Source organism: Oncorhynchus tshawytscha, linkage group LG07 (genome assembly GCF_018296145.1).
Source record: "Oncorhynchus tshawytscha isolate Ot180627B linkage group LG07, Otsh_v2.0, whole genome shotgun sequence".
Classification (NCBI taxonomy): domain Eukaryota; kingdom Metazoa; phylum Chordata; class Actinopteri; order Salmoniformes; family Salmonidae; genus Oncorhynchus; species Oncorhynchus tshawytscha.
The window spans coordinates 76,952,630-76,962,868 of NC_056435.1; the positions used below are offsets into that span (position 1 = coordinate 76,952,630).

Below are 10,239 nucleotides of genomic sequence, written 5' to 3' on the forward strand. Positions count from 1 at the left end.
AGTCAGTACTAGCAGGGGGAAAAGTCAGTACTAGCAGGGGGAAAAGTCAGTACTAGCAGGGGGAAAAGTCAGTACTAGCAGGGGGAAAAGTCAGTACTAGCAGGGGGAAAAGTCAGTACTAGCAGGGGGGAAAAGTCAGTACTAGCAGGGGGAAAAGTCAGTACTAGCAGGGGGAAAAGTCAGTACTAGCAGGGGGAAAAGTCAGTACTAGCAGGGGAAAAGTCAAAAAGTACTAGCAGGGGGAAAAGTCAGTACTAGCAGGGGGAAAAGTCAGTACTAGCAAGGGGAAAGTCAGTACTAGCACTAGGGGGAAAAGTCAGTACTAGCAAGGGGAAAAGTCAGTACTAGCAAGGGGAAAAGTCAGTACTAGCAGGGGGAAAAGTCAGTACTAGCAGGGGGAAAAGTCAGTACTAGCAGGGGAAAAGTCAGTACTAGCAGGGGAAAAGTCAGTACTAGCAGGGGGAAAAGTCAGTACTAGCAGGGGGAAAAGTCAGTACTAGCAGGGGAAAAGTCAGTACTAGCAGGGGGAAAAGTCAGTACTAGCAGGGGGAAAAGTCAGTACTAGCAGGGGGAAAAGTCAGTACTAGCAGGGGGAAAAGTCAGTACTAGCAGGGGGAAAAGTCAGTACTAGCAGGGGGGGAAAAGTCAGTACTAGCAGGGGGAAAAGTCAGTACTAGCAGGGGGAAAAGTCAGTACTAGCAGGGGGAAAAGTCAGTACTAGCAGGGGGAAAAGTCAGTACTAGCAGGGGGAAAAGTCAGTACTAGCAGGGGGAAAAGTCAGTACTAGCAGGGGGGAAAAGTCAGTACTAGCAGGGGGAAAAGTCAGTACTAGCAGGGGGAAAAGTCAGTACTAGCAGGGGGAAAAGTCAGTACTAGCAGGGGGAAAAGTCAGTACTAGCAGGGGGAAAAGTCAGTACTAGCAGGGGGAAAAGTCAGTACTAGCAGGGGGGAAAGTCAGTACTAGCAGGGGGAAAAGTCAGTACTAGCAGGGGGAAAAGTCAGTACTAGCAGGGGGAAAAGTCAGTACTAGCAGGGGGAAAAGTCAGTACTAGCAGGGGGAAAAGTCAGTACTAGCAAGGGGGAAAAGTCAGTACTAGCAGGGGGAAAAGTCAGTACTAGCAGGGGGGAAAAGTCAGTACTAGCAGGGGGAAAAGTCAGTACTAGCAGGGGGAAAAGTCAGTACTAGCAGGGGGAAAAGTCAGTACTAGCAGGGGGAAAAGTCAGTACTAGCAGGGGGAAAAGTCAGTACTAGCAGGGGGAAAAGTCAGTACTAGCAGGGGGAAAAGTCAGTACTAGCAGGGGGAAAAGTCAGTACTAGCAGGGGGAAAAGTCAGTACTAGCAGGGGGAAAAGTCAGTACTAGCAGGGGGGAAAAGTCAGTACTAGCAGGGGGAAAAGTCAGTACTAGCAGGGGGAAAAGTCAGTACTAGCAGGGGGAAAAGTCAGTACTAGCAGGGGGAAAAGTCAGTACTAGCAGGGGGAAAAGTCAGTACTAGCAGGGGGAAAAGTCAGTACTAGCAGGGGGAAAAGTCAGTACTAGCAGGGGGAAAAGTCAGTACTAGCAGGGGGAAAAGTCAGTACTAGCAGGGGGAAAAGTCAGTACTAGCAGGGGGAAAAGTCAGTACTAGCAGGGGGAAAAGTCAGTACTAGCAGGGGGAAAAGTCAGTACTAGCAAGGGGAAAAGTCAGTACTAGCAGGGGGAAAAGTCAGTACTAGCAGGGGGAAAAGTCAGTACTAGCAGGGGGAAAAGTCAGTACTAGCAGGGGAAAAGTCAGTACTAGCAGGGGGGAAAAGTCAGTACTAGCAGGGGGAAAAGTCAGTACTAGCAGGGGGAAAAGTCAGTACTAGCAGGGGGAAAAGTCAGTACTAGCAGGGGGAAAAGTCAGTACTAGCAGGGGGAAAAGTCAGTACTAGCAGGGGGAAAAGTCAGTACTAGCAAGGGGGAAAAGTCAGTACTAGCAGGGGGAAAAGTCAGTACTAGCAGGGGGAAAAGTCAGTACTAGCAGGGGGAAAAGTCAGTACTAGCAGGGGGAAAAGTCAGTACTAGCAGGGGGGAAAAGTCAGTACTAGCAGGGGGAAAAGTCAGTACTAGCAGGGGGAAAAGTCAGTACTAGCAGGGGGAAAAGTCAGTACTAGCAGGGGGAAAAGTCAGTACTAGCAGGGGGAAAAGTCAGTACTAGCAGGGGGAAAAGTCAGTACTAGCAGGGGGAAAAGTCAGTACTAGCAGGGGGAAAAGTCAGTACTAGCAGGGGGAAAAGTCAGTACTAGCAGGGGGAAAAGTCAGTACTAGCAGGGGGGAAAAGTCAGTACTAGCAGGGGGAAAAGTCAGTACTAGCAGGGGGAAAAGTCAGTACTAGCAGGGGGAAAAGTCAGTACTAGCAGGGGGAAAAGTCAGTACTAGCAGGGGGAAAAGTCAGTACTAGCAGGGGGAAAAGTCAGTACTAGCAGGGGGAAAAGTCAGTACTAGCAGGGGGAAAAGTCAGTACTAGCAGGGGGAAAAGTCAGTACTAGCAGGGGAAAAGTCAGTACTAGCAGGGGGAAAAGTCAGTACTAGCAGGGGGAAAGTCAGTACTAGCAGGGGGAAAATTCAGTACTAGCAAGGGGGAAACGTCAGTACTAGCAGGGTGGAAAAGTCAGTACTAGCAGGGGGAAAAGTCAGTACTAGCAGGGGGAAAAGTCAGTACTAGCAGGGGGAAAAGTCAGTACTAGCAGGGGGAAAAGTCAGTACTAGCAGGGGGAAAAGTCAGTACTAGCAGGGGGAAAAGTCAGTACTAGCAGGGGGAAAAGTCAGTACTAGCAGGGGGAAAAGTCAGTACTAGCAGGGGAAAAGTCAGTACTAGCAGGGGAAAAGTCAGTACTAGCAGGGGGAAAAGTCAGTACTAGCAGGGGGGAAAAGTCAGTACTAGCAGGGGGAAAAGTCAGTACTAGCAGGGGGAAAAGTCAGTACTAGCAGGGAAAAGGAAAAAAGTCAGTACTAGCAAGGGGAAAAGTCAGTACTAGCAGGGGGAAAAGTCAGTACTAGCAGGGGGAAAAGTCAGTACTAGCAGGGGGGAAAAGTCAGTACTAGCAGGGGGAAAAGTCAGTACTAGCAGGGGGAAAAGTCAGTACTAGCAGGGGGAAAAGTCAGTACTAGCAGGGGGAAAAGTCAGTACTAGCAGGGGGAAAAAGTCAGTACTAGCAGGGGGAAAAGTCAGTACTAGCAGGGGGAAAAGTCAGTACTAGCAGGGGGAAAAGTCAGTACTAGCAAGGGGGAAAAGTCAGTACTAGCAGGGGGAAAAGTCAGTACTAGCAGGTTGGAAAGTCAGTACTAGCAGGTTGGAAAGTCAGTACTAGCAGGGGGAAAAGTCAGTACTAGCAGGGGGAAAAGTCAGTGCTAGCAGGGTGGAAAAGTCAGTACTAGCAAGGGGGAAAAGTCAGTACTAGCAGGGGGAAAAGTCAGTACTAGCAGGGGGAAAAGTCAGTACTAGCAGGGGGAAAAGTCAGTACTAGCAGGGGGAAAAGTCAGTACTAGCAGGGGGAAAAGTCAGTACTAGCAGGGGAAAAGTCAGTACTAGCAGGGGGAAAAGTCAGTACTAGCAGGGGGGAAAAGTCAGTACTAGCAGGGGGAAAAGTCAGTACTAGCAGGGGGAAAAGTCAGTACTAGCAGGGGGAAAAGTCAGTACTAGCAGGGGGAAAAGTCAGTACTAGCAGGGGGAAAAGTCAGTACTAGCAGGGGGAAAAGTCAGTACTAGCAGGTTGGAAAGTCAGTACTAGCAGGGGGAAAAGTCAGTACTAGCAGGGGGAAAAGTCAGTACTAGCAAGGGGGGAAAAGTCAGTGCTAGCAGGGTGGAAAAGTCAGTACTAGCAGGGGGAAAAGTCAGTACTAGCAGGGGAAAATCAGTACTAGTAGGGGGAAAAGTCAGTACTAGCAGGGGGAAAATCAGTACTAGCAAGGGGGAAAAGTCAGTGCTAGCAGGGTGGAAAAGTCAGTACTAGCAGGGGGAAAAGTCAGTACTAGCAGGGGGAAAAGTCAGTACTAGCAGGGGGAAAAAGTCAGTACTAGCAAGGGGGAAAGTCAGTACTAGCAGGGGGAAAGTCAGTACTAATAGGGGGAAAAGTCAGTACTAGCAGGGGGAAAAGTCAGTACTAGCAGGGGGAAAAGTCAGTACTAGCAGGGGAAAAGTCAGTACTAGCAGGGGGAAAAGTCAGTACTAGCAGGGGGAAAAGTCAGTACTAGCAGGGGGAAAAATCAGTACTAGCAGGGGGAAAAGTCAGTACTAGCAGGGGGAAAAGTCAGTACTAGCAGGGAGGAAAAGTCAGTACTAGCAGGGGGAAAAGTCAGTACTAGCAGGGGGAAAAGTCAGTACTAGCAGGGGGAAAAGTCAGTACTAGCAGGGGGAAAAGTCAGTACTAGCAGGGGGAAAAGTCAGTACTAGCAGGGGGGAAAAGTCAGTACTAGCAGGGGGAAAAGTCAGTACTAGCAGGGGAAAAGTCAGTACTAGTAGGGGAAAAGTCAGTACTAGCAGGGGGAAAAGTCAGTACTAGCAGGGGGAAAAAGTCAGTACTAGCAGGGGGAAAAGTCAGTACTAGCAGGGGGAAAGTCAGTACTAGCAGGGGGAAAAGTCAGTACTAGCAAGGGGGAAAAGTCAGTACTACCAGGTTGGAAAGTCAGTACTAGCAGGTTGGAAAGTCAGTACTAGCAGGGGGGAAAATTCAGTACTAGCAAGGGGGAAACGTCAGTGCTAGCAGGGTGGAAAAATCAGTACTAGCAAGGGAGGAAAAGTCAGTACTAGCAGGCGGTAAAAGTCAGTACTAGCAGGGGGAAAAGTCAGTACTAGCAGGGGGAAAAGTCAGTATTAGCAGGGGGAAAAGTCAGTACTAGCAGGGGGAAAAGTCAGTACTTGCAGGGGGAAAAGTCAGTACTAGCAGGGGGAAAAGTCAGTACTAGTAGGGGGAAAAGTCAGTACTAGCAGGGGAAAAGTCAGTACTAGCAAGGGGGAAAAGTCAGTACTAGCAGGGGGAAAAGTCAGTACTAGCAGGGGGAAAAGTCAGTACTAGCAAGGGGGAAAAGTCAGTACTAGCAGGGGGAAAAGTCAGTACTAGCAGGTTGGAAAAGTCAGTACTAGCAGGTTGGAAAAGTCAGTACTAGCAGGGGGAAAATTCAGTACTAGCAAGGGGGAAACGTCAGTGCTAGCAGGGTGGAAAAGTCAGTACTAGCAAGGGGAAAAGTCAGTACTAGCAGGGGGAAAAGTCAGTATTAGCAGGGGGAAAGTCAGTACTAGCAGGGGGAAAAGTCAGTACTAGCAGGGGGAAAAGTCAGTACTAGCAGGGGGAAAAGTCAGTACTAGTAGGGGGAAAAGTCAGTAGTAGCAGGGGAAAAGTCAGTACTAGCAAGGGGAAAAGTCAGTACTAGCAGGGGGAAAAGTCAGTACTAGCAGGGGGGAAAAGTCAGTACTAGCAAGGGGGAAAAAGTCAGTACTAGCAGGGGGAAAAGTCAGTACTAGCAGGGGGAAAAGTCAGTACTAGCAGGGGGAAAAGTCAGTACTAGCAAGGGGGAAAAGTCAGTACTAGCAGGGGGAAAAGTCAGTACTAGCAGGGGGAAAAGTCAGTATTAGCAGGGGGAAAAGTCAGTATTAGCAGGGGGAAAAGTCAGTACTAGCAGGGGGAAAAGCTCAATACTAGCAGGGGGAAAAGTCAGTACTAGCAGGGGGAAAAGTCAGTACTAGCAGGGGGAACTCAGTTTTGCTGGGGGAAAGTCAGTACTAGCAGGGGGAAAAGTCAGTATTAGCAGGTGGAAAGTCAGTACTAGCAGGTGGAAAAAATCAGTACTAGCAGGGGGGAAAAATCAGTACTAGCAGGGGGAAAAGTCAGTACTAGCAGGGAGGAAAAGTCAGTACTAGCAAGGGGAAAAGTCAGTACTAGCAGGGGGAAGTCAGTATTAGCAGGGGGAAAAGTCAGTATTAGCAGGGGGAAAAGTCAGTATTAGCAGGGGAAAAGTCAGTACTAGCAGGGGGGAAGCTCAGTACTAGCAGGGGGGAAAAGTCAGTACTAGCAGGGGGGAAAAGTCAGTACTAGCAGGGGTTTAGAAGTGTTAAGAAGCAGTGCGGCTTGGTTGGGTTGTGTATCGGAGGACTTTCAACCTTTGTCTCTCCCGAGCCCGTACGGGAGTTGTAGCGATTAGACAAGATAGTAACTACTAAACAATTGGATACCACGGAAAAATATATATATATATTTTTTTGCTCAAACAGCCTCCCGCTGTTTGCTGAGAAATTCTAGTCCTGTGTATTGTCACAAAGAATAACTTGATCTCTCTCTCTTTCTTACCACCCCCCAAATGCAGATTGGTTCTCTGCACCATGGTCTAGCCTGTGTTCTGGCCCTGCCACACCGCAGGCTGGTGTGTTACTGCAGGTTGTTTGAGGTTCCAGACCCCAACAAGCCTCAGAAACTGGGTCTGCACCAGAGAGAGATTTTCCTCTTCAATGACCTGGTGGTGGTATGTACTGTAGAACTGAACTCTGTCTGGCTCTAGTTATTTCTCTAGTACATTCTCACCCAGGAGAAACTCTTCAATCCTGGTCCTTTGGACACACAGCGTGTTCACATTGTTGTTTCTGATGTACAGAGGGAACATTAGTCTGTTTATGACCAAGTCCTGAATGTCCCTGTGTGTTTTGTCCCCAACTAGGTGACAAAGATCTTCCAGAAAAAGAAGAACTGTGTGACATACAGCTTCAGACAGTCCTTCTCCCTTCATGGGATGCAGGTGCTGCTGTTTGAGAACCAGTGTAAGTATCTACTGCTGTGATGTTTCTGTGTGCCTCTGGGCGGTGGTCCTAAGTACAGATTCAGACTGCTTTCAATTAATATTCTATATTCAGCATGATTTTAAGTCCAGGAGCAGGCTTAATCTGTGTCTGGGAAACTATTATTAAACCTCTGGTGCTGCCCTATGAAGCTGAAACTATTATTAAACCCTCTGGTGCTGCCCTATGAAGCTGAAACTATTATTAAACCCTCTGGTGCTGCCCTATGAAGCTGAAACTTATTAAACCCTCTGGTGCTGCCCTATGAAGCTGAAACTATTAAACCTTGGTGCTGCCCTAAACCCTCTGGTGCTGAAACCTATTATTAAACCCTCTGGTGCTGCCCTATGAAGCTGAAACTATTATTAAACCCTCTGGTGCTGCCCTATGAAGTTGAAACTATTATTAAACCCTCTGGTGCTGCCCTATGAAGCTGAAACTATTATTAAACCCTCTGGTGCTGCCCTATGAAGCTGAAACTATTATTAAGCCCTCTGGTGCTGCAACCTACTTTCAGGTTAAATGTTATTTTTCTTGTGATGTCATCCCTCCTAGACTATCCTAACGGTGTGCGGTTAACTTCGGCGGTTCCCCGAGCGGATGTCAAGCTTTTAATCAACTTCAACGCTCCCAACCCTCAGGACAGGAAGAAGTTCACTGACGACCTGAGAGAATCCATTGCCGAGGTCCAGGAGATGGAGAAATACCGCATAGAGTGTGAGTAGTGGAAATACCTAGGTTTAAACCTCAAGACTGCTGAAAATAAATAAGTAACATGGTGCCGACAGACATGACAGCTCTGCTTCTAGCTCCTAAGCAACTTTGCAGTATTTCATTTTTTGTGTGTGTTATTGCTTGCATTATTAGCGTTGTTTATGTTGGTACAAACACACAGTTTTGCCTTGAAGATTGGGCAAAAATCCCATTGGCTAGATGTGCCAAGCTTATAGAGACATACTCCAAGACTTACAGCTGTAATTGCTGCAAATGGTGGCTCTACAAAGTATTGACTTGGAGGGTGTGAATAGTTATGCATGCTCAAGTTTTCAGTTGTTGTTGTCTTATTTCTCGTTTGTTTCACAATAAAAAATATTTTGCATCTTCAAAGTGGTAGGCATGTTGTGTAAATCAAATGATACAAACCCCCCAAAAATTCATTTTAATTCCAGGTTGTAAGGCAACAAAATAGGAAAAATGCCAAGCAGGGTGAATACTTTCGCAAGCCACTGTATGTGATCAATGAAATTTGATATGATTTGAACTAAACCTCAAGATTTGCTTAGCCAAAACCTTAAAGAGGTATGGGATAAAACATCACTGGGGCCAAGCTTCCTGCCATCTAGGTCCAAAAGACTTCTTGCGACTAGGGGGCAATATTTTAATTTTTAGTTAAAAAACGTTCCCGTGTTAAACAAGATATTTTGTCATGAAAAGATGCTCGACTATGCATATAATTGACAGCTTTGGATAGAAAACACTCTGACGTTTCCAAAACAGCAAAGATATTGTCTGTGAGTGCAACAGAACTGATGTTACAGGCGAAACCCAGATAAAAATCCAATCAGGAAGTGCCACATTTTTTGAAACCGCCTCATGCCAATGACTCCTTATATGGCTGTAAAAGAGCTACGAATGAGCTTACGTTTTCTACGTCTTCCCCAAGGTGTCTACAGCATTGTGACGTCTTTTTCACATTTCTGTTGAAGAATAGCCGTAAGGGACCACATTTAGCAAGTGGTCACATGGTGTCTCCCGCAAAAAACCTTGCGTAAAATACTGAGGCCATTTTTCCAATCGCTTCTTATGAGAAACCAATTGCCTCGACGGATATATTATCAAATATATATGTTAAAAACACCTTGAGGATTGATTCTAGACAACGTTTGTCATGTTTCTATCGATATTATGGAGCAAATTTGGAAAAAAGTTTGCCGTTGTAGTGATAGCATTTTCCGGTCGATTTCTCAGCCAAGCATGATGAACAAACGGGAGCTATTTCGCCTACAAAAATAATATTTTTGGAAAAAAGGAACATTTGCTATCTAACTGGGAGTCTCCTGAGTGAAAACATCCGAAGTTCTTCAAAGGTAAATGATTTAATTTGATTGCTTTTCTTATTTTCGTGAAATTGTTGCCTGCTGCCAGCAGAGCCTAGCATAGCATTATGCCATGATAAACTTACACAAATGCTTGTCTAGCGTTGGCTGTAAAGCATATTTTGAAAATCTGAGATGACAGTGTGATTAACAAAAGGCTAAACTTGTGTTTGAATATATTTATTTTATTTAATTTGCGATTTTCATGAATAGGAAAAGTATTTATGACCGCTGCGTCATGCAAATTCGTTTGAGGCTATGATTACGCTCCCGGTTCCGGGATTGCTCGTCGCAAGAGGTTAACATATTCTACCCCGAAGCCATAAGACTCCTGAATAGCTAATCGAAATGCTACCCGGACCCCTTTTTTACACTGCTGCTACTCCGAATGCAAGGCACTACAGAGGATAGTGCGTACGGCCCAGTACGTCACCAGGGCCAAGTTTCCTGCCATCCAGGACCTCCATACCAGGCGGTGTCAGAGGACGGCCCAAAGAATTGTCAGACTCCAGCCACCCTAGTCATAGACTGTTCTGTCTGCTACCGCAAGGCAAGCGGTACCAGAGCGCCAAGTTTAGGTCCAAAAGGCTCCCAAACAGCAAGGAAAGCGGTACCAGAGTGCCACGTCTAGTTCCAAAAGGCTCCCTAACAGCAAGGAAAGCGGTACCAGAGCACCAAGTCCAGGTCCAAAAGGCTCCCTAACAGCTTCTACCCCCAAGCCATAAGTCTCCTGAACAGCTTCTACCCCCAAGCCATAGGACTCCTGAACAGCTTCTACCCCAAATCCATCAGACTGCTGAACAGCTTCTACCCCCAAGCCATCAGACTGCTGAACAGCTTCTACCCCCAAGCCATAAGACTCCTGAACAGCTTCTACCCCCAAGCCATAAGACTCCTGAACAGCTTTTACCTTCAAGCCATCAGACTGCTGAACAGCTTCTATCCCCAAGGCATCAGACTGCTGAACAGCTTCTACCCCCAAGCCATAAGACTCCTGAACAGCTTCTACCCCCAAGCCATAAGACTCCTGAACAGCTTCTACCCCCAAGCCACCAGACTGCTGAACAGCTTCTACCCCCAAGCCATCAGACTGCTGAACAGCTTCTACCCCCCAAGCCATTAAACTCCTGAACAGCTTCTACCCTCAAGCCATAAGACTCCTGAACATCTTCTACCCTGACGCCATAAGACTCCTTAACAGCTAATCAAATGACTACCCAGACTATTTGCATTGCCCCCCCCATTCTACCCTGCTGCTACTCTCTGTTATTATCAATGCATAGTCACTTTAACTCTACCTACGTGTACAAATTACCTCGACTAACCGGTACCCCCGCACATTGACTATGTACCAGT

General features: G+C 47.0%; 1 protein-coding gene across 1 annotated transcript in view; it reads left to right on the forward strand.

The window, feature by feature from the left end:
• LOC112237209 (IQ motif and SEC7 domain-containing protein 1-like) overlaps positions 1 to 10,239 on the forward strand; it is a 129,695-nt gene that overhangs the window by 97,192 nt on the left and 22,264 nt on the right. Inside the window, 3 exon segments of the mRNA XM_042323740.1 lie at positions 6,322 to 6,477; positions 6,670 to 6,769; positions 7,343 to 7,504. Of these exon segments, the coding sequence (XP_042179674.1) occupies positions 6,322 to 6,477; positions 6,670 to 6,769; positions 7,343 to 7,504 (418 nt within the window).